Source organism: Balaenoptera musculus, chromosome 1 (genome assembly GCF_009873245.2).
Source record: "Balaenoptera musculus isolate JJ_BM4_2016_0621 chromosome 1, mBalMus1.pri.v3, whole genome shotgun sequence".
Taxonomy (NCBI): domain Eukaryota; kingdom Metazoa; phylum Chordata; class Mammalia; order Artiodactyla; family Balaenopteridae; genus Balaenoptera; species Balaenoptera musculus.
This window is the reverse complement of record NC_045785.1, coordinates 107,632,507-107,654,595: the sequence shown is the minus strand read 5'-3', so window position 1 is coordinate 107,654,595 and position 22,089 is coordinate 107,632,507. Positions and strand designations below refer to the sequence as shown.

The 22,089-nt window shown below is 45.6% G+C and overlaps 3 protein-coding genes across 7 annotated transcripts in view; 2 read left to right on the top strand and 1 right to left on the bottom strand.

Annotated features, from left to right (window-relative positions):
- POLR3GL (RNA polymerase III subunit GL) lies at window positions 1–12,833 on the bottom strand. Of its 2 annotated transcripts, XM_036833425.1 has the most exons (9): window positions 12,699–12,787; window positions 9,518–9,721; window positions 3,143–3,310; window positions 2,673–2,802; window positions 1,746–1,814; window positions 1,351–1,407; window positions 1,037–1,110; window positions 806–919; window positions 1–515 (listed from the first exon to the last, which is right to left on the bottom strand). In XM_036833425.1, the coding sequence occupies exons 3-9, from the start codon at window positions 3,266–3,268 to the stop codon at window positions 429–431; spliced, it is 657 nt and encodes a 218-aa protein (XP_036689320.1). In that variant the 5' UTR covers window positions 3,269–3,310; window positions 9,518–9,721; window positions 12,699–12,787; the 3' UTR covers window positions 1–428. The 2 variants fall into 2 exon arrangements, with proteins under 2 accessions (XP_036689320.1, XP_036689329.1); XM_036833434.1 differs by lacking the exon at window positions 9,518–9,721 and having other exon boundaries at window positions 12,699–12,833.
- ANKRD34A (ankyrin repeat domain 34A) lies at window positions 11,358–14,814 on the top strand. 3 transcript variants are annotated; one of them, XM_036833401.1, is made up of 3 exons: window positions 11,646–11,847; window positions 11,951–12,014; window positions 12,397–14,814. In XM_036833401.1, exon 3 carries the CDS (start codon window positions 12,513–12,515, stop codon window positions 14,001–14,003), a length of 1,491 nt encoding a protein of 496 aa, XP_036689296.1. In that variant the 5' UTR covers window positions 11,646–11,847; window positions 11,951–12,014; window positions 12,397–12,512; the 3' UTR covers window positions 14,004–14,814. The 3 variants fall into 3 exon arrangements, with proteins under 3 accessions (XP_036689306.1, XP_036689296.1, XP_036689288.1); XM_036833411.1 differs by lacking the exons at window positions 11,646–11,847; window positions 11,951–12,014 and adding an exon at window positions 11,358–11,470; XM_036833393.1 differs by lacking the exon at window positions 11,951–12,014.
- A 1,457-nt stretch (window positions 14,815–16,271) lies between these two features.
- LIX1L (limb and CNS expressed 1 like) overlaps window positions 16,272–22,089 on the top strand; it is a 25,657-nt gene continuing 19,839 nt past the window's right edge. The window contains exon 1 of one of the 2 annotated variants that reach the window (XM_036851903.1): window positions 16,272–16,666. In XM_036851903.1, coding sequence (XP_036707798.1) covers window positions 16,375–16,666 — 292 coding nt within the window. In that variant the 5' untranslated portion in view covers window positions 16,272–16,374. The remainder of the gene's footprint in view (window positions 16,667–22,089) is intronic. The other variant, XM_036851893.1, reaches the window with a different exon arrangement.

The following is a 22,089-nucleotide window of genomic DNA, read 5'->3' as shown; positions in this document are numbered from 1 at the left end:
GACAGATAAAAACATTTTATTTAAAAATATAAAACTGGCCATATTCCTCCTAACTGCTTGCACCCCCAATTATCTCCACAAAGAACTATAAATGGGTAGGGGCATGTGCACAGCTGTCTCAGCTCTAATGACTCCAGGCCTTCTTTCGACCCTCCTTTCTCCCTTTCATACAATTAAGACATTGGTCCTCTGTCCTTTCCCCAACATATCAGAGGTGATACAATACCACAGGAGAGAGGGAGGGGAAGGGTAGAAAAGAGAGCTATCTGTTGTCACTCTCTATTCCTATCTCCAGGGACCAAACAGATTATGTGGATTCTGAGCAAATGATTTGCTTGTCCACAAAACCAAATAATAGGGGACAGTTACTCGCTGTGTCCCAAATCAAGAAAGATATGAATGTCCAGGGTATTGTTTAGAGTCCTTCTTCAGTATATAGCCTCATCCATATTGTCATCACTGTCACCCCCAAAGTCCTCTCCATTGTCAAAATATGACATGATGTAATCAGTTTCCTGAAATAGAAAGAAAGGAAGGAAGAAAGGTATGTCGGCATGCTTTCAGCATTCTCTTTCCTCCCTGTGTACCAGTCCCCTCCCCTCCCAATCACAGCATTCCAGGCCTATAGTTCACTCTGCATTCAAGCTGTAGTTCACTCTTGAGAAGAGCCTAGGGACAGGTAAAGTGGAGGACGCTATCCTTTGGAGGCACTATCTCCTTTGGCCCTCCAGCCTTCTGAAGTTGAGATCCCAGAGCCTATGAGTGGAAGAAAGGGGGCCTGACAATGAAAGGAGGTCCCCTTCACCTCTTCATGCTCTTCTTCATCATACTCCTCTTCTTCTTCCTCTTCCTTCTCTTCTTCTTCTTCTTTCTCCTCATCTTCCTCTGAAGTCACTTCTTCTTCCTTCTTCTCCAGGGTCTTATGTGAGGATGAATAGGAAGAGAAACTCAGCTCGCAGAAGGGAAAAATTGAGGCACACATGGGCCAAAGGGGAGGAATGAATCTGGCGCCCAGAAATGCACATTTCTTCCTTACCTCTAGTTTCTGTATTGTTTCCTCCTTATCTTCTGTGGTCTTAGGGGGCCTCTTGGGGAGTAGAATGGTGGTCCCTGGTGAGAGGATCAAAAGGTGAACCATCAGAGCAAACTTCCTAGATAGCTTTCTACCCCACCCTCTTGCATAGACCATGTCACTCTGCTGCCCTCATGTGGCCATCATGGCACCCAGCAACAATACTGGGTAGACTGGGTAGGTAGGAATTGGGAGGGCAGGCAAGACCACCAGCAGCCTTGGCCCTACAGCTGATGAAGGAAACCTCTCTTTTCCCTCTTTTTTCCAGATACACTCACTCTCCTTCTGTAGCTTACGCACTCGGATCTTTAGCTCCCGGGGTAGACGTCGCCAATCTAGGAATAGCAGGAATGTAGAAGTCAGCAAGACTCTGCCCTGGGGTGTCCTATGAATGATGACTCTTTTAAAGGACAGGTAAGGATCAGGGTTAAGGGTGAGGAAGGAAGGGGCTGGGTCAAAGTTGCTTGGAACAAAACTGTGGCTTGGATGCCTCCAGAGTGGGGGCCATTTAATAGGCTTTTAGGTAGAGTCTGAGAGTGTTTTGGAGCACATCTAAGGCTCCTGAATAGGGTGAAGGTGGAGACAGAGGAGGGTGGATAGGGTGGTGGCTTGTGGCTTGAGGCATCTCAAGCATTTGAAAGAAGGGAGGTCAATGAAAGGGCCCATCACCTACCAGGGTTCCAATCTATGGCGTTGTCAATCGGCCCTGACATCTGATATTTGTCTGAGTAACGCTCCACATCTGAGGGATCAGAGGTCAAGGGTCAAAGTTTTATCCTTTCAGAGCCCTAGAACAGGGTTCTTCCTGAGGTCCAGCCCTCTCAAAACTCAGAAATTGTCTTTTTCCTCACCCCAGACCCAGAGCCCAGGGGGTCAGCTTCCATGAGGACATTCAACACTCTTCTAACCTGTCCTTTTGCCACCTCAAATTACAATGTTTTTGTTATCTCCCTTAATGCAAAGGCATGGCTATATTGACTGGTAGTGTGGTACAGTGGAAAGTATACTAGAGCAAGAAACGAGGGTTTCAGTGTTCCCTTTACTCCCTGTTAATGGGACTAACTTAGGCAAGTGTTTCATCTCTCTGAACTTTAGCTTCTAGGGCTTAGTAGGAAAGCACTGGTTGTCAATACATTGAAATACTGTACTTCCACACCAGTTGGTAAATATCCACTATCCCAGACCTCCCAACTACACCCTGTTCTCCAGTCCCTCCTGGCTCCCTGACCTCTCCATGATCCACAAACCAAAGGGGTAATATTTTAATTACAGAGCTTCTCAGAGACCCCTTCTCAAGTCCTTCTGATTGGTTGGTACCTGCAATATCCAGATTGTTAAAAATTTTAATACATCTCCCCATTTATATCTGTAAAATGGGCATCTTAATACTTAACCTCCTACTTTCCAAGACTATTGTGAGACTCAAAACAAACCATGGATACCATAATGCACTTCAAATGCAGGGGTAATTACTGTGGTCTCCCCAGTTAGGCAGTGAGCTTTCTGTGCCTCTTCTGGCCTCTCTGGGCCCCAGCGGTGCTAAGTATAGGGCACTACTCATGGAAGGCACTCAGAACATGATACTAGCATTCCAACTGACCTCTCTTGGGGACAGCAGGCCGGATGAAGTAGGGGAGCTGCCTCATGGCCCCTCGAAGCTCCTGCTTCAGTGCCAGGACATATTCCCCTTCCTCTCCTGAGGGCAGAGGCACTGGACGGAACTCCAAGGGCTAAGGAGGCAGAGGCAATGGTCAATTCAGGGAGAAAATGCTGGAGTACAAATCTGGGAGGGCCTCTCCTCGCCCCACAATTCAATCCAATGCTCCCACTGAGCAGAGGACCAAGGCAAATGGGCGGAGCAACACAGCATTTTGAAAGCTGGGGAGCTGAAAACATAAAAAGTGAGGGTAGACACTTCCTTGTCTGGAAAACATCCCATATAAGTTGGGAGTATACAGACAGGGAGGGGCAAGATGAGGATGATTTTATGATGGCTCAGGAGGAATCCAGGATCATACACAGTCAGCCAGGGGCATATGGGAGTCTTGGGAAAGGAGGGGAGACACTCACAGGGAAGAGTGGAGAAGGCTGCAGAGTGGGTGGGGGCAAAGCATCCCCCTTCCCAATGCCCACAGCCTCCATGCTGAAGGTCAACTGGCCACGGCCACGACCCCGGCCCCCACCCCGGCTGGCCATGATGGAGGCGGCCTGGGGATTCAGACATCCAATAGGAAAAACCTGATAAAGACAAAAACAAAGAGAAAAAGTACAGTAGAACGGACAGGAAGCCAGGGAGGTACAAGACACTCAATCTTTTCTCCCAGAGACCTGAAAAGCCAGTTTAATTCAACAAATTTTGAGAAGGCATAGTGCCAAGCAAGGTATTTCTAAAAATATAAAATATGGATGAGACACCATTCCAAGAGGACAGATAATTGCAACATGGGGGAACTGTAGCACAAAGAGGAAGGTGACTAGACCCTGGGATAAAACTTTCCTACGCCCCTAAGTTAATTTGATGTTTATCACCATCTGCACATCTACATATGATCTTTGAATTCTTTCTCTCCCTCACTTTCCAAACCCAACCAGGCCTAAACTCAATCTAATGCACTGCATTTCAGCAAAACATTTATTAAGCATCTACCATGAAAAAGGTAGTGTGCCAGACACTGGGAGGGAACAGGAAGGAGTCATCAGTCTCACTGTCATTTGATTGGAGGGGGTGGTGTATGTGAGAAGAGCCATTACAATCAAGTTGATCTTTTTAAACACCACCTGGAAACACAGAATCTTAGAATTGGAAGGACCCATGGAGTCTTCTAGCCCAAACACCCTCCCACTACAGTACTACCCTCTGTAAGTTGTTGGTCATTCAGCTTCTGGTGGCATTTTCCTAAAGAGAGGGTGTCCATTTTCCTCCAAGGCAGCCCATTCCACTGTGATCAACTGTGATGAATTGAAAGTTCCTCCTGCTACCGTAACTGAACTTTGCCTCTTTTCATCATTTTTGAGAAGCCAGTCAGATAGCATGGGGGATAAAGAAAGTCATCAAATGAAAATGAACCTTGAAGGAAATGAAATCCCAGTAGCAGGGAAGATACCTAGCACCCAGATCTTGGCTCCTAATACGATTTTCCAATAAAAGGAATCAGGGCTTCTTGGAGAAATGGCCGATTCTAGGACTGGGGCAGGAAATATACAAGATGAGACTGAAGCATCTTGTAGTGCCAGAAAGTAAGAAAGTGCTCAAAAAAACAACACACACATTGATGGGGCTGTGTCAAAGGGGCATAAGAGTCGACTGAAAGAGCTCCCAATGGCCAAAGCCTGAACAATTTGAGCAATAAAGTAAAGTAGTATTGGATTATAACACCAAAGTATAAAATAAATATCCAAGAGACCATACTGATATAAATAAACATTTGAACAAATTAACACATGGTAGAGAAAAAACAAATTTCTTATGCAGAATTCCAAATAAATTATGTAGATTCCACCCTAAAAAGGTAGAGTGTAATTCCCCACTCCTTAAGTATGGCCTGTGTATAGGAAATTTTGTCCAAAACAATTTTGGAAAGGTGGGGGGAGGAACTTTACAGTGTAGAAACTGGACAAGCTTTACTTCAGTCAGATGACCAAGGTTTCAACATGAACAAAATTAAATCATATTGTTAGTATGTACCCTTAATATGATGTGATATCCTCTTCCCCCAAACTGATAACCCCAGTCTAATCAGGAGAAAAAAGCCAACAAATTCCAACAGAGGAGCATCCTATAATATACCTGACCAGTACTCTTCAAAACTGTCAAGGTCATCAAAAACAAGGAAAGTTCACACTTCCACTGTAAAAGAGAGAGAGCTGTCCTAGTGGTGGCCTTCATAAAAACAAAGAAAACCATTCCTTTTGTTTTCTAATTATAGAAGTAGTATATATTTATTCTAGAAAACTTGGAAAAACACAAAGGTATATATAAAAATACCTATTATTTCATGACCGTGATGTAGTAATAATCATTATTAGTATTTGCATGTATCCTTTCAATTTCATTTATGTATGTATACATACATATACATATATGTTTGTGCATGTAAGTATATGTATGTATAGACATATTCAATACATAGTAGGGCCTTGATAACTAAATGTAATGTGGTATCCTGGATGGGATCCTGGAACAGAAAAAGAGCATTAGGTAAAACTAAGGAACTCCAAATCAAGTATGGACCTTGAATAATTATAATGTATCAATATTTGTTCATTAATTATAACAAATATACCATATTAATATATGACATTAATAATAGGGGAAACTGGTGCCAGGGCATATGGAAACTTTTGGTACTATCTGCTCCATTTTTCTGTAAATCTAAAACTGTTTTAAGAAATAAATTTTCTTAATAAAAAAAGAAAGAAACTTGAGTAGCAATTCAAAATTCACAGTTTCTCAGACATTCCTTGTCTTTCAGTACAGTTTTAAGGAGTACTGGTTAGGTGTATTATAGGATGTTCCTCTGTTTGAATTTTTCTGATGTTCTTCTCTTGATTAGACTGGGGTTGTGTGTTTCGGGGAGGAAGATCACAGAGATAAAGAGCCATTTTCATCACATCATATTAAGGGTACATACTAACAATATGTTAGCTATGGAACAATAAGAGACAATATAGTATAGAATTATGATCTCTTAAATTAGTGATTTATAATATAATTCCTCCCACGGAAAGCTAAGAGGACTGGGATGGTGAGGGGAGGCTTTAGGAATCACAAGGTCTCAAGTTTGGAACAGAACTTAGACATCATGTATTCATTCATTCATTCTTTCAACAAATATTTATTGAGCATCTATCATATGCCAGACGTAATGCTAGACAATGGGGATCATATTGAATCCTCTACTTTAGACCTGCATCCTTCCTTTGGTAAACCATATTTAGTAAATTGTTATCCACCTTCAATTTAAACTTTTTAGTAAGAGAACCCCCTCTCTCACTTTGCAGGTCATTCCATTTTTGGATATTTGTTCTTCAATCAATACCCAACAAATAAAACAAGAAATACATGGCTCAACAAAATGCACTCCACTAAAGATTAGTTAGGGGGGAAAAAGATTTTAAAATATGTACAAGGTAATCTATTTTGTCAAACACATACACCCACCCAGATATATGAATTAAAAAGTTGTTCTTGAAGGATATACAACAAAAATTAACATTGGTTAATCGGAGGTGATGGGTTTTTGGTTTTTTTTGATGATGTGTATTTTATGGGGGTTTTTTTTTCTGTACTGAATAGGTGCTGCTTTTGTAATAAGAGAAAAATATTCATTAAAAAAATTAAAAATATAGTAAAACAGCATAGTAGATGAGATTAACAATATGTAACAGGAAGGAGAGGTGGGAAAATGTGTGCCTGAGGAATTTGGAAAGTTTCAAGTCCAAGCGCCAAGAAAAATGTCAGGAAAAGATGGCTGTTAGTTAATAGATTAAACTGTGATCTGACTTAAAGAACACATTAGAGGAGAGAGGATGTCTTACGGACACTAGAGAAGTAGTAAGAATTTGCCACCATGTCTTCAGGCCCTTTCAAGGGAAAAGACACTAACTAGCCGGCTTAGGTGTCTTTCCACCTGATAGATACAGTTCTAGCAGTGGAGACAGGAGCTGTTTTGATTGCAAAGCAGTGAGGAGTTAAGAAAAAGCCATGAGCTTTAAGGTTAGACAAATCTAACTGCATTTCCACATACTAACCAAGTGACCCTCAAGGATGTGGGGTAAAAAGAAGAAGACAAAAGTTTAGTTAATTAAGGCACTCAACTGGTGGTTGGGAAACTGTAAACTATCTGTACCCCACTCAGCTCAGGAATCTACAATGAGTCTCTTCTATTTAAGATTGTGATTGAGTCTAGATTCTTGAAGATGTTTAAGGTTTCCCATAACCTGGTCCCAGACTGCTCCTCCGTAAACATCAACCCTCCCTAGTGTTTACCCCTGTACTCTCCTTCCCCTGCGAACAACAACATCTTATATACATTACACTCATTCCCAATTAAGCATAACTGTGTGATGTGGTAGAAGTTACTATGACTCAGGTTTCAACAGAACATACAGAAAAACAGTTACAACAAATTTAAGAAAGGCAGTACATGCAGTGGTTAAGAACAGGGATTTGAATCCCAGTTCAGCCATTTTCTAGCTATACAACCTTCAGCAATTTATTTAATAACTGTAAACCTGTTTCCTTATCTGTAAAAGGGGAATAATAATAATTTAAAAACCATCTAAATTCACTCAGTGAATACTTAACTGAGTTCTTATTAAGTGCCAGGCACTGTTCTAAGTGCTAGGGATGTATCAGTGAGCAAAATGGACAAAAAACTCCTGCATCCATGGAGTTTAAATGGAGCTTACATTCTAGTGGCGTTCTCAGTATACAGATGTTTCAAACCATGAGACTGGGTGAGATTCCTAAAGGAGTGGATGTGAAGAGAGAAAAGAAGAGATCCACGGACTGAGGCCTGGAGCACTCTAACGTTTACAGTTTGCTATATTTGTAATAAATTAGACAAGGAGTTAACACTCATATTAGAATTCATGGAAATCCAAACGAAAAAAAAATCATCCCAATAGAATAAATGTGCAAAAATCATTAATAGAATAAATGTGCAAATAGGCAATTAAGAAAAGAATAGCCAATAAAACCATTCTTTACCTATCAAATTGACAAAGATTTAAAAAATAATCAGGCTGCCATGGGTTTTTTTGAGATGGACACTCTCATACCTTACTGGAAGGACTATGAACACAGTCTTTTGGGGGAGCAATTTGACCACTTGAATCTACAGCCTTTTAAAAGTTCATATCCTCAACCCAGTAATCCCACTTTAAACACTTATCCTAAAGAAATCATCAGATATATAGTCAGAGATATAAGTAAAAGCATGTTTATCAAAGAGCTATCCATGGTAGCACAAATTCTGAAATAACCTAAATGGTCCAACAAAAAAATGAATGGTTAAAAAAAAAATCAAACATCCATCTTAGACTATTATGTAGACATAATAATTATTTCAAATAATATTTAAAGGCAGAAAAATGTTCACAATATAATGTAAAGTGGGGGAAGCATCATATAAAGTTGTATTTGTTGTATGGCCCTATGTGTGTAATATATACACAAACACACAGATGTATACATATGTATACAAGCAGAAAGTAAATTGAAAGGATACATATTAAAATAATAACACTATATCACGGTCATGAAATAATAGATATTTTATATCTTTATGTATTTCCAAGTTTTCTAGGATAAATGTATATTACTTCTATAATCAGAAAACAAAAGGGATGATTTTCTTTATCTTTAAGAATGTTACCACTAGGACAGCTCTTCCTCTTTTACAGTGGAAATGTGGAATGCATTTTGTTGAGCCACGTATTTGTTTTATTTGTTAGATATTGATTGAAGAACAAAGTGAGATAGGAAGTTCTCTTACTAAGAAGTTTAAACTGAAGCTGGATAACCATTTACTAAATATGGTTTATCAAAGGAAGGATGCAGGTCTAAAGTAGAGGATTCACTATGATCCCCATTGTCTAGCATTATGTCTGGCATATAGTAGATGCTCAATAAATATTTGCTTAAAAATGAATGAATGAATGAATACATGATTTCTAAGGTCTGTTCCAAACTTAAGACTTTGTGATTCCTAAAGCCTCCCCTCACCATCCCAGTCCTCTTAGCTTTCTCCCTTCTCTGGACTGTGGGAGCAATTATATTATGAACCACTAATTTAAGAGGTCATAATTATATACTGTATTGTATTTTGTTTTATCTTTTATTAATTTTTCCCTAATTACATCAGGAGTTTAAATTCTTCCTCCCCAATCAATTCCATCCAATTAACCTTTATTGGGCACTGTGTATTAAATATTAGAACCTGCCCTACAAAACCTTATATTCTAAAAAGAACAGAAACATTAAAGAGGGATTGAGCACTAAGTGCTCCAACAGAGGTATGCCTAAAATGTTATCGTCAGACTGGGGAACAATTAATTCTGCAAAAAAAGGTGATCCAGGAAAGCTACAGGTAAAGGTAACATTTCATCAGAGTCTTGATAAATAACAGGAGTTTATCAGGCTCTTAATAGTAATAGATTTAGGGGAAGCTGACGCCATAGCAAAGAGTCAGAGGTACCAGAGGGAGTCTTTCACTTTCTCCTTTAATATATCTCCCCTTTGCGCGAAAGAAAACTACGGTTCTCTGGTATACAATCAACAGAGCAATGGGAGCCCAGAGGAAAAGGGTAGGCAACTAGAAGGGGGGTGATCCAACAGGCTGCCGGAAAGCGTTGTCTATCTATCTAGCAGCTTGGCCCTGGTGAACTAGTTCGGAAGGTGTGGAACGGAACCAGGTCAGAGCCACCAAGTCGGGGCCTTACCTGCTGCCCCTCCCCCACGCGGAAAACACGCCGCAGCCAACTTGAAATTTGCTGGTCTTCCTCAAGCGGTTGGCGTTCTAGGTCCGCCTCCCAGAGCTCCCCATTGGTGAGTTCTCCCGGCCAATCTTGGAGAAGCCGAGGAGGGAGGTCCGCCCACTTGAAGCCGAGGAGGGGAGGGAGGGAGAGAGTTCGCCGGAACTCAGGCTAGAGAAGCCGGGTGAGGAGAGAGATGGAGTTGCAGAATCAACCAGGGGTCAGTCATTTCACACCTCATCTCAGATGGAGGATCCCCCTGGCTAGCGACAGCTCACAGAGGGAACCTGACTCTCACATCTCACCGAGGGACTCTGTTGAGGGAGCTTCCACAGAGAAATGAACCTCTGTGAAACCTGCTTTTTAGGGGTCGTTCTTTTTGTGATTCTGTCTTCGCACTGGGCCTCTCCTCCGTTACTCCAACCTTCCCTTCGATCCTGCACTGCCTCCCTCCAGCACCACCAATGACTATTTCTTTTCTAGAAAAATATTTTCCTGTGGGTTGCTGCCATGTCCGTGAGAAGATGGAAAGAGGGTTTGGGAAAGGAAGGATTAGGAATCAGATAACCAGAGTTGAGGAGACAGGGAAAGAATCCAGTGTTTCCTGCATTTCCCACTGCCTTCCAGCTCCTCCTAGCCCTTGGTAAAAGGGGGCACGGTGGGAGGAGGAGTCCCACTTTCGCAAAAAACAAGCAGAGGGAAAGAGTTTAGAGTAGAGATAGAAGTTAGTCAAGAACTAAGGAGTAGATATAGGAGTTAGTCAAGAGCAATAACCCAGACATCAGAGAAAATGGCCCTGGGAGTGAAGCCTCTGGACTGGGAAGGCTGTAGGTGGAGTGGCAAGCACCAAGTCTTTGGAATAGGACAGAAACAGAGCTGTGAGGCTCTGGAGAACTTGCTTAACTTTACTAAGTCTCAGTTTCTTCATCTATAACAAGAAAATAATTCCTACTTTATAGTGTTGTTGTGAGGATTGGAGATAATGTATGTAAAGTACTTGGCACATGGTTGGTTTCCAATAAATGGCAGCTAGTAAAAATGGGTAGCTTCCCTGCAAATATTTCTCTCTCCCCCTTCTCCAGGAACATTGTATCTTGCATCTGGTGGCCTCCAGCCTCTGAATTACCTCAGGTGAGTTTTCCAAATCCTTAGGATTTTTTTCTCACTCCCCCTCCCACTCCCCCTGATGCCTTCCAGCTGGACACAAACTCATTCCTAAAATATGCAGATGGAAGCTATGGTAACCATGGAGACAGGGCAGATGGTGAGGAGAGGCAGAGACAGACAGTGAGAGAAACCGACTGCTACAGACAGGGAGAAGAAGACTTTAAGGAGCGATTCAAACAGAGACCTTTAAGTGAGATGGAAAAATAATGAGTCTAAGCAAGACTGAGAGTAAAGAGATGCAATGAGAGAGGATGTGTTACAAGGTTCACTCTTCTCTGCCCCTTTTCTATCTCTCTCCTTCCCACCCTTCCAAGAGTATGGAGAGGAGACAACTGGGAATGCCCCTTGCTGTATCTAAAAATGACCCCAGATATCCAACCTCCTCATACTTATCTAAGAGGTCTGTACAAGGGAGCTGAGGTCCAAGTTTATTTGTGGTACATGTTCCGTTTTGGGGGAGGTGGAATGAAGATGTATCGCTGTGTGACTCCAGCTCCCCCTGACATTTAAACTACGAGAAGGCAGCCACAACTCTTGCCTCTCTCTGCACAGTAAGGACTCCGGCTGTGGATCGCCATCGCCTCTCTCCACCCCTCTGCACAGTGTGCCATGTGCTGTGTGTGGCAGGTCAGATCTGGCGCACAGGCGCGCATCAACACACCAAGCTCGGAGAATGGGTATCTGCTGAAGCTCAACGAAGAACTAGGATGGTCCCAGTCTGGGTCGCGGAGGAGTCTCCTAAGGAACACTTAGGTTTGTTGTGACTGAGGGGAGGTCGGCTAAGCAAGGGAAGTCAGGATTGGAGCCTCTAGCTTTTGAGGGTTTATGTGTGCATGGGTGGGGTAACGGTTTGGTGCCCGACGCCCCCACCCTCAGAGACTAGGCTATAAATAGAGAGGCAGAGCTCCGCCCCCCCCCCCCCGCTTCTCTCCTCCCGAGCCGGCGCTGTGCCCGGGGCGCACCGGGAGGAGGGACCAGGATTCTGTGCCCGGGCGCAGATACTGACACCCAGGGAATCCGGGTGCCCACCCCCACGCCATGTGGGCCCCCAGGAACCCGGCTCCGCCACCCCAGCTGCCCCGTGGCCCTGGCCTCAGTCCTGGCCCGGAGGAGATTCTGCGGACTTACAGGTATCTATTTGGGTGCACAACCTGGGAAGGGGAAAGAGCAAGGAGTGATGGGGAATGTAGCAGGGGCAAAAGAAACCCGCAATTCTCCCCCCACCCGTTTTAGGTCCCAAACGCAAGCTGCCTCCCTCCCCCCATTCAGTTTGTGGGGCTGTGGCAACCTAAAAGAGGTTAGGAATGGGACTGTGTGTGAACGTATGGGTGCATGTATGTCGGGGGGTGGCGTTCAGCATCCTAGGAAGGGGGATTCCAAGTACGGATAAGAAAAGGGGGATGCTGGAAAGGTCTGATAAGCCGTGGGGTGAGGGTGGCGGTGCGGATATCCCTGCGCGTGCACGTACGCATTTGCACTGGCGCTCGTCCTTCAGTGCGGGTGCACCCTTCCCACCTCCTCAGGCATGCGCTGGGGGGATGGGGGCGGCTCAAGGCAGGAGTTAGATGAAGGACTGTGTGCAGTGCCGGGGAGGTCTCCCCCGCCCCACGCCGGTCCTTCCACCAGTGCCTCAGTTTCCCTGCCTGAATCAGTAAATAAGATCTTTCTCTTTTTTGCAGGGATTGGCTTCGCCACTGAGCCTTCGGGCCTCTGCCAGCCACCACCCCCACTCCCCTAGCCATCCTCGGCAGGTCCCAGTCCCGGCTCCATCGGTGCTTTCGCCCCAGCGGCAGCTATGCTGCACACCGAGGGCCACGCTCTTCTCCGGGCTGTGGGTCAGGGTAAGCTACGCTTGGCCCGTTTGCTTCTGGAGGGGGGCGCCTACGTGAATGAGGGTGATGCCCAAGGGGAGACTGCGCTAATGGCGGCCTGTCGGGCCCGCTACGACGACCCCCAGAACAAGGCGCGCATGGTACGCTACCTTCTGGAGCAAGGCGCGGACCCCAACATCGCAGATCGCCTAGGGCGCACGGCGCTTATGCACGCTTGCGCCGGCGGCGGGGGCGCAGCGGTGGCCTCCCTGCTCCTTGCCCATGGCGCAGACCCTTCAGTCCGAGATCACGCTGGCGCCTCGGCGCTTGTCCACGCCCTGGACCGCGGGGATCGCGAGACCCTTGCCACGCTGCTGGACGCCTGTAAAGCCAAGGGCACGGAGGTCATCATCATCACCACCGACACCTCGCCCTCGGGCACCAAGAAGACCCGGCAGTATCTCAATTCCCCACCGTCCCCGGGGGTGGAGGACCCCGCTCCCGCTCATCCTAGCCCGGGGGTCTGCACGTCGCCTTCGGAAATCCAACTGCAGACTGCAGGAGTAGGAGGACAGGGATTGTTATCCCCTCGCGCCCAGGAAGAAGAGGAGAAGCGGGACGTATTTGAATTCCCTCTTCCTAAGCCCCCCGATGACCCCTCCCCTTCTGAGCCACTCCCCAAACCACCCCGTCATCCTCCGAAACCACTCAAAAGGCTCAACTCCGAGCCTTGGGGCCTAGTGGCCCCTCCTCAACCGGTCCCTCCTGCCGAAGGGAGGCCGGGGATTGAGCGCCTGACCACCGAATTCAACGGCCTGACCCTGACAGGTCGACCGCGTCTTTCCAGACGTCATAGCACTGAAGGCCCAGAGGACCCGCCCCCGTGGGCGGAGAAAGTGACGGGTGGGGGTCCTCTCTCGCGCCGAAACACAGCGCCAGAAGCTCAGGAGCCTGGTCCCCCTTCAGGACTGAGGCAGAAACTGAGCCGCATGGAGCCGGTGGAGCTCGATATCCCCGGAAATCTTTGCCCCGACTCGCCGGAGTGCAGCCGCCCATCCCTGGAGCGCCGCAGATACAGCGCCTCCCCGCTGACCCTCCCTCCAGCCGGCTCTGTTCCCTCCCCGCGCCAGTCCCAGGAGAGTCTGCCTGGGGCTGTGTCTCCGCTGAGCGGGCGGAGGCGGAGTCCGGGGTTGCTGGAGCGGAGGGGCTCGGGGACGTTGCTTCTGGACCACATCGCGCAAACACGGCCTGGTTTCCTGCCCCCGCTCAATGTCAGCCCCCACCCTCCCATCCCTGACATTCGCCCCCAACCCGGAGGTCGGGCGCCCTCGCTGCCCGCCCCTCCCCAGGCGGGGGCGCCAGGCTCTCCCAGGACCAAGCGCAAGTTGGTGAGGCGCCACTCCATGCAGACTGAGCAGATCCGCCTGCTAGGGGGCTTCCAGAGTCTAGGCGGGCCAGGGGAGCCTGGGCGCTGAGAGGAGTGAGAGGAGCCAAGGAGGGTGGGAATCAAGACCTTGGGAAGGGTAGAGGAACCAGCTCACACACACACCTCGGACATAGGGGTCTGTTGCATGTGCTCATGGGCTCGGTGCACGCACACATGGGTAAACATGTGTCTACAAGCACAGTACTCGTACTTGCAGGGAAGGGTAAGTACTCTTATTTATTGGTCATATAGACACATGCACTCATGCCCTGGCCACTTCACATGCATATGGGAATTACTCACACACAGGACCATTTGTGCTAGGGCCCCAAAAGGGTCCCAAGCTCACTCGCATTTGTTCAGAAGCGTTAGGGAGCCCCTACTTATGGGTAGTCTCCAATCTCTTTGACCTCCTGCAATAGTAATCCCTTGCTTTCCATGTATGCCCTGCAACACAGCCCGCTCATGATTTTGGACACTCTACCCTCTTCGTGAATATCCCACCCCATTCTGCAGGTCTTGCTTGTCTCTCCAGGCTTGGCTCCTTGTTCACACCCTGCTTCCAGCCCTAACCACTTTTCAGGATATCTTCTTCACTCTCCTTGGGAATTTCCTGCAGCAATCCCCAGCCTCAGTTCTGCTGCTGCCCTTCCTGCTCTCAGCTTTACTTCTCAGCTTCCTGCTTTTTCTTCCCATCCTGTTCCCCCAACCAATACAACAGGTTGTCTCATTTTTCCAGGAGGTGGGTCATGGGCTCAAAGCTGCTGTTCTGTCTGTCTGAGCTTATGAACACCCCCACAGGTAGAAGTGGGGAGTAACCCTAAATCACTCCTCTCTCCACTCGACATATCAAATAAATGTGTTCAGAAGTCTCTGTTTTGTCACTTCTGCTGGGGGTGGAGGGTGTGGGGAATGAGGAATAGGGAGGGAGGGTGATGCTAACTATAGCTATAATGATCTAGGGGATACTTCGAGGTTCCAGCCACCTTCTTTCCAGGAGACCAACTGTGGTTGTAGAAGAAAAGGCAAGTGTCCCATGTCCTGAAGGTTTTAAGCCATCTGATAGGTTTTCATTTCCCTCAGTCTCCCCTATGTCCATCCTCAAATTCTTTAACTTAAGATTCCTACAAAGAATCCCTCCCTCCACCATCAGCAGATATATCCCAATAGATTAACTGTCCCTCTTTCAAGCTTCCTATGTCTTGACCACTCACAGTTTTTCCTTGGGGGCCTAACTTTTATCTCACCAGGTGCATTTCATCCATTTTCTTCTACTTCTTGCTTCTGTTTCCCCATCCTTGAGTTCTGAGCCACTGTAGGGTGGACAGAGAGAGAGAGAGAGGAATCGTATAATCTCGCCTAGGTAAAAATGGTATGATAGTCAACGGACAAAGAGGGTGTGTGTGTGTGTGTGTGTGTGTGTGTGTGCGCGTGCGTGCGTGTAAGAGTAATTGGAGGAACCCAGCCTGACAGGTACCTGTGAACGAAGGTACCTGTCTTAATCTGTCCCCCTGGACCTTTCAGCTTGCTGGTTTTCTTCCTATAATCTAACTCTTCCTTGCTCTAATGAGAGGTATGGGAGCAACCCATTCTACTCTTTCTTACTCCCTCCCTAAACTTAGAATAGGTGAAATCAGAAAATGACCCAACGATGTGGTATAACGAAAAGGTTAAAATATTGGAGATCAGAAGATCTATGTCTGAACCCTCCTTTGCCATCTCCTGGCTATTTAATTTTGGACAATTTATCTAGCCTCTCTGTCAGTTTCCTTATCCGTAAAATAATAAAGTCTAGTTAGTGATTGTGACTATTAGATAAGACAGTGCACTAAAGTACATTGTATAGTGTCTGACAAACAGTAAGTATATGCTCATTAAATGCCAGTATCTTTCCTTGCTTTAGCTCCACCACCAATTGCATGTGATCTTGGACAAGTCACGTCACTTCTCTGAGCCAGTTTCCTCATTTACATCTGTAAAATGAAGTGGTCGGACAAAGGCTCTCTAAGAATCCTCCCACTCTGTCTACAGTTCTCCCCAGCCATGCATCCAGGCCTTTTTTTTTTTTTTTTTTTTTGCCTCTAGCCTCGGCCCTGGGGTCTGGCCCGCTTTCTAGTACTCCCCACAGGACTCCCAAAGACGCGCCCAAGCTAAGCTTCTCCCGTATAGAGGATATCGCTTTTTCTCTTTGTAATTGGTTGCTCAGAACCTCCGCCCTCCTCAGTAATTTGCCTATGGGAGCCAGCTCCCGCCCCCTCTCTGGTGATTGGCATAAGACCTGGCTTACCCCCGCCCCCGCTTGACTGACGGCTGGGCTCCGGCACCTCCTTCAGTCCCTGGGTGCTCGCTGGCGGGGGAGGCTGGGACCGTTAGCTCGCCAGGCTGGCAGGCTTTGGGCCGCTACTCCACTGGCGGTCGGGATGGAGACCTTGCGAGCGCAGCGGCTGCAGCCTGGAGTGGGCACCAGCGGGAGGGGCACTCTGCGAGCGCTTCGGCCCGGAGTGACTGGGGCCGCTGCCGCCACCGCCACACCCCAGGCGGGCCCCCCGCCGGCCCCGCCGCCTCCCGCACCGCCCCCGCCGCCTCTGCTCCTGTCCGGGGCCGCCGGGCTGCCGCTGCCCCCCGGCGCCGCCGGCAGCCCCGCAGTGCTGCGGGAGGCCGTGGAGGCCGTGGTGAGGAGCTTCGCCAAACACACGCAGGGCTATGGCCGAGGTGAGTCTGCGGGGTCTGGCCTCCTGCGGGACACCCTCTCTGTAAGGGAGCTTTGCTCCCACAGTCCTTTGGATCGCTTTTCCTGGCGCAGAGCCTTCACATGCATTTCCTTTTGGGGAGTTTCCTTCTGGGCTATACACACACACACACACACACACACACACACAGACTCGCACACGCACAGACGCACACATTCATACACACGTTTAAGCCTCCCACCCCTCCCCTTTATTGACTTACTACTATGTTCTCCAGGGATCCCTTTTTACAGATATAACCCTCTTTTCTATCTAACCTTTTCTCCTTTAGAAATGGAATTCCTCCTGTAGCTTAATGCCTTAACATCTCTCTGCCTTTAGTCCCCGTTGTGTGGGATCCTATCCTTTATCTCAGATCCAAGACGTTTCTCATCCATATCCTCTCAATCTTTCTTCTGTGATCTCAGCAATTCCTGGGCTCCCTGATAATTTACTCCATCTCCTTAACCTTGACTTTTAAATTCTTTTCTTACTTATGTCACTCTGAGATTTCCAATGCAACTTCAGATTTGCTGGGGAATTAGGCAGTGCTTTCACAAGTTCGCTATAATTGTGCCTTTAAATCTGGACCCATACCATTGAGCCCACACCAGCTTCCTGTGACTTAATACCTCTTTGGTGTCTTTTTAAGTATGGAGCCTCACAACTCCAGCCTCTCTGTCTGGCTGGCTCTGTTTTCCTGGCCCTTGCCCAGGAACTGAGGATAAATCCCAGGCCTTGGCTCTCTCAATGTTAAGTTCAGTGGAAATGAGCCAGGCAGAAACCCTATTTCCATTAGAAATCTTCATCTTAAAGATGTCTAATTTCCAGGGTTTCTAAAAAGGGGGATGTGAGAATTTTCTTTGTTGTTTTTGTTTAACCAATGCAGAATTTCCTGAGTTCGAGTTCCAGATTTATAGTGTAACAAGAAATATATAGTGAGCGGTGTGGGATACAGAATTCAGGTCTGGAATTTCCGAGACATCACTTCTCTCTGCTTGGCTGGGTCCTGCCTGACCTGGAAGTGACTGTATCTTTAATTTTCTAGTTTAACATTAATACAGAGAAAGGTTGTGGGGCTTTCTCTATAGATAGTAATGACTTTTTTTTTTTTTTCTCCCTGAGAAAGTGCAGTGAAAAGAGCACACACACAGGCTTTGGAGTCAGACTAGTCTGGATTAAATCCCAGATTAAATCTCTGTCACTTGCCAGCTGTGTCTCTGTGGAAGCGACTTAACCTCACTGAGCTTCAGTTTCCTCAAGAATTATGATGTGGACTAAATGAGATATTGCACCTGACACTTAATGGGTACTTTAAAAAATGTTAAGTATTCTCTCAAATTTATTGGTTCATATTTCTTTGGGAAGAACACATCATTTTCTCTCATTGTTCAATCCTAACAGTGTAAAACCAATGATGCCTATGAAAACAGATTTTTAGATCCATTTTGCTTTATATGCGCAATGATACATTTCCCATCAGTTTCCCTTTGTTCTTCAGCATTCTGAACTCCTACCACGGGGCAGTGACTCTGCTAGGTGCTGGGAATGCAAATGCACATGATCCTGAAATTCATGATGAGGGAATATAACTGTTTTTCTAGTGTAATTCCTAGACTTAACAGAGCAATGTAATGGAATTGCCATTAGCTATTGTCGTGTTGCTTCAGGTCTCTTTTAAGTCGAGACCAAGGGAAGGTCTTTGCCTCTGGGCATAGGAGTAGCCAGGAGTGGGCACCCTAAATCTGAAGACTTCTTCTTAGAAACTTATAGGTGTTTATTAAAATTGTAGAGGAGTGACAGTTTTCTTGTCTGGGTTACCTGGAGAGGCTCTTGTCTAAACTGAGCATCCTGTCAAAGCTTTTTCATTTCCTTAGAAAGGATGAGGGAACAAGGGGATTGTACTGACCAAGAGCAATCAGTCAGGATTCAGACTCTCCAGCAATTCTCCCCTCCAACCTCCCTACCTCCCACCACAGTCCTTCTCATTATTCTTGAGTTTCTCATTTCCAGTCTGGGTGTCCAGCCAGTACTTTGGGAAAGTTTGGCAGATAGTTTAGCTTCAGGCAAGTGGAATCTCTGTTGATTTGGCTCAGAAGTCCTTCACCACATGGAATCACTTATTCTGCTTCAATTAATAGGTAAAGCTGCCATTGGCATATGTCCACATACCTTTGTGACTGATGGCATGGTATTTGGGGGCTGGCTCTATTCCCCTGAATATAATTTACTTTAGTCTTTGCCCAGACCAGTCCTCAATCCAGCAATGCTTTACTGCATCATCTTCAATTCAGATCTTTCATCATCTTCTTCCTGACTGCTCTAAATTCACCTTTTCCAGGCATGGTCTTTAGATTTACCTGACTCATGTAGGATCTCAGCATTTATTTTTTAAAATTCTTCTGTTATTTCACTTGTTTGTCCTATATCTCTCCCCGCAGTCCCTGCCCAAGATACACACCTAGCTCAGTATGCTACAGGATCTTAATCAGTCTATAGTGCATAGGATTTGGAATCAGAGAACCTGGCCCTGTCAAATAATGGCTGTGTGATCTTGAATAAATTACTTTATCTCTCTAGGCCTCATCTGTTCCATTCATTCATTTAACGAATATTTATTGATCACCAGTAGTGAACAAGACAGGCACTCAGTCCCTATCTTCATGGAGCTCACAGTGCACTTTATAGAGCCTCTGTGAGGATTAATGGTGCAATAAAACAGGATAGTACAACAGAAAGAAGGTTGGTTTTGGAGGCAAACAAACCTTGGTTCTAAATCCTGGTTCTGCCACTGTGGCCTGTTCCTTAGCTTGTTCACCATTTGTGCAATAGGTATTATAATACCTATTTTAGTAGTTCTGCATGGATTAAATGAGATAATGTAAAGCACACAGTACATAGTTAGTACTCAATGAGTGGCTGCTATTATTATGCATGTGGATATGCTTTGATAACTGTGCATTTGATAGGTATTGTTAGCATTACCGTTTCCTTTGTCCCTTTTTCCGCATGGCATATAGACCCCTTCTTCTAATGGCTGACAGCTGGTAGTCTCTAAGCTGGCACGATTGCCTGAATGACCAAGTCACTTTCCTTGCTCTGTTACTTCTGTGTTGCCCTCTTCAAACCTATCTATTTTAAAATTATTGCTGTCCCTTTATATCACAATATGGTTACATGATTGGAAATTCTGCCCAGCCTCTCCACTAGGCTGAACAAATGAATCTTGTGTGGTATTTTCTGTTTAGTTTTTCCTTTCCCTCAGAATCACAGACAGCTTCTTTGTTGTAAGTGACTATGTAGTTAAAATGATTGATCTGAATGTTTCTAATTTTTGGAATGTTGGATTAGACCCTGTATTAGTTTCCTGTGGCTGTTGTAACAAATTATCACGAAGTTGGCTTAAAACAACAGAAATTTATTCTCTCACAGTTCTGGAGTCCAGCAGTTCAAAATCAGTATCACTGGACCAAAGTCAAGGTGTCACAGCAGGTCTGTGCACCCTCCAGAGGCTCTAGGGGAGAATCTGCTTCCTTGCCTCTTCCGGCTTCTGGGGGCTGCCAGCATTCCTTGGCTTGTGACTGCATCATTCCAATTTCTGCCTCCATGTTCATGCTGCCTTCTCCTCTTCTGTGTTTCATCAAGTCTCCTTCCCTAAGGACACCTGTGATTACATTTAGGGCCCACCGAAAATCCACGATAATTTCCCCATCTCAGATCCCTAACTTAATCACGTCTGCAAAATCGTTGCCACATAAGGTAACATTTACAGGTTCCAAGGATTAGGACATGGACATCTTGGCAGGGGCATTATTCAGCTTACCATAGTCCTCTCCCAAAGTCACATCACTTTTCAATCCTTCCCTTCCATCCCTTCCATCCCTTCCAGAGACTATGCACTGTGGGCTATTCAGGGATACCTTCTACAAATTGAAATAGGAAATGTCAGATGAAATATTGTTAACCAGCTTCCCTATCTTCATAATAATGTGAATTAAGCCAGGCCAGACTATTCTCACCATCCTGTATGATCAGAGAGAACCTTCTCACTCACCTCTCAATTTCATTATCTGTTTATTATCTATTTATCCTTGCTGCTCCACTACAAGATTGTATTTATTTTTATAAATTTTTATTATAGTTTCATGTGTTGTTTTATTTTATTTTTTAAAAAATATTTATTTATTTAGCTGCGCTGGGTCTTAGTTGCAGCAAGCGGCATCTTCATTGCAGCATGCAGGCTTTTAGTTGCAGCATGCAGGATCTAGTTCCCTGACCAGGGATCAAACCCAGGCCCCCTGCATTGGGAGCACGGAGTCTTAACCACTGGACCACGAGGGAAGTCCCCATGTGTTGTTTTAATGTATTTACTCTGGTGGATATACAATCTGTCTGTCTTACCTCTTAGACATTCATCTAATATTTTATCTCCTAAGGAAAAACCAAGAGTATTATATTTCTTGTTGTTGTTCAACATTATGGTACAAGCAATTAAATATTCCTCACTATCTTGGTCTTTCATGTCCCTTTCAGCCCAGCATCCATCAGTGACTTCCAAAAATTAATTGTAGCTGTCAGATATGTATGTCTCAGTAATTGCTACCCTCCTACCTCACTGTCCCTTTAACCATCCGTATGTAAACCATTATATCCATGATTCCTCACTGAAAATCTGATCAAAACTATGAACACCCTCCCTACACCCACACACACACAAATACTCATACGCACGCACACACACACACAGACACACACACACATGCTTAATTTTACTTAGAGTTTTAGGGGACTTGTGAACCCCCACGAAGCTCAACCATGGACTGGACCTTGGACCCTGGGTTAAGATTCCCAAATTGGAAAAAACATTGGCATCAGAATTTCTACATTCATGCCCCAATTTTGCCACAGCTATGTGACCTCAACCAAGTCATTTCTTAGCCTGAGTTGGACTAGATAATCTCTAAAGTCCCTTTCAGCTCTAGAAATGAATGAGTCTTATGAGCATTTTCAAATGCAGATCACAATTCATTGCTTTTTTCCTGATCACTTTGCCTAGTTCCTCGTTTCATACTCACATTTCTGAAATAAGACTCCCTGTTTCTTTTGGCTTTGAGTAATCATTAAAAAATCGTCCTGTACTCTGTGCCAAAAGGGATTTAACTGGATATGGACTGGACATATGCTTTTTAATACGACCTTCCCCATTATAGCAGTCTCCTCCCCTTCCTCTTTATTTCAATATTGTCCCTGTTGTTTGCACGTCAGGAGAGCTGTCACCCAGCACATTGTGCTAAATTGTCTCAAAGAGGGAACTGGGCCTGAAAAGATCTCAATGAAAAGAACAAGGGTGGCTAAGCTTTCTGGGCAGCAGTGACCTCTGAAGAGCCTCTGCTAAAACCAAGGGTG

Excerpts from the sequence above, each read along its gene's own strand:
- ANKRD34A (XM_036833411.1), top strand. The coding sequence starts at position 12,513 with ATGCTGCACACCGAGGGCCACGCTCTTCTCCGGGCTGTGGGTCAGGGT.
- POLR3GL (XM_036833434.1), bottom strand. The coding sequence starts at position 3,268 with ATGGCCAGCCGGGGTGGGGGCCGGGGTCGTGGCCGTGGCCAGTTGACC. Across the intron at positions 920-1,036 it reads AAACAATACAGAAACTAGAG|ACCCTGGAGAAGAAGGAAGA; the intron begins GTAAGGAAGAAA and ends TCCTCACATAAG. Across the intron at positions 516-805 it reads ATGAAGAAGAGCATGAAGAG|GAAACTGATTACATCATGTC; the intron begins GTGAAGGGGACC and ends TTTCTATTTCAG.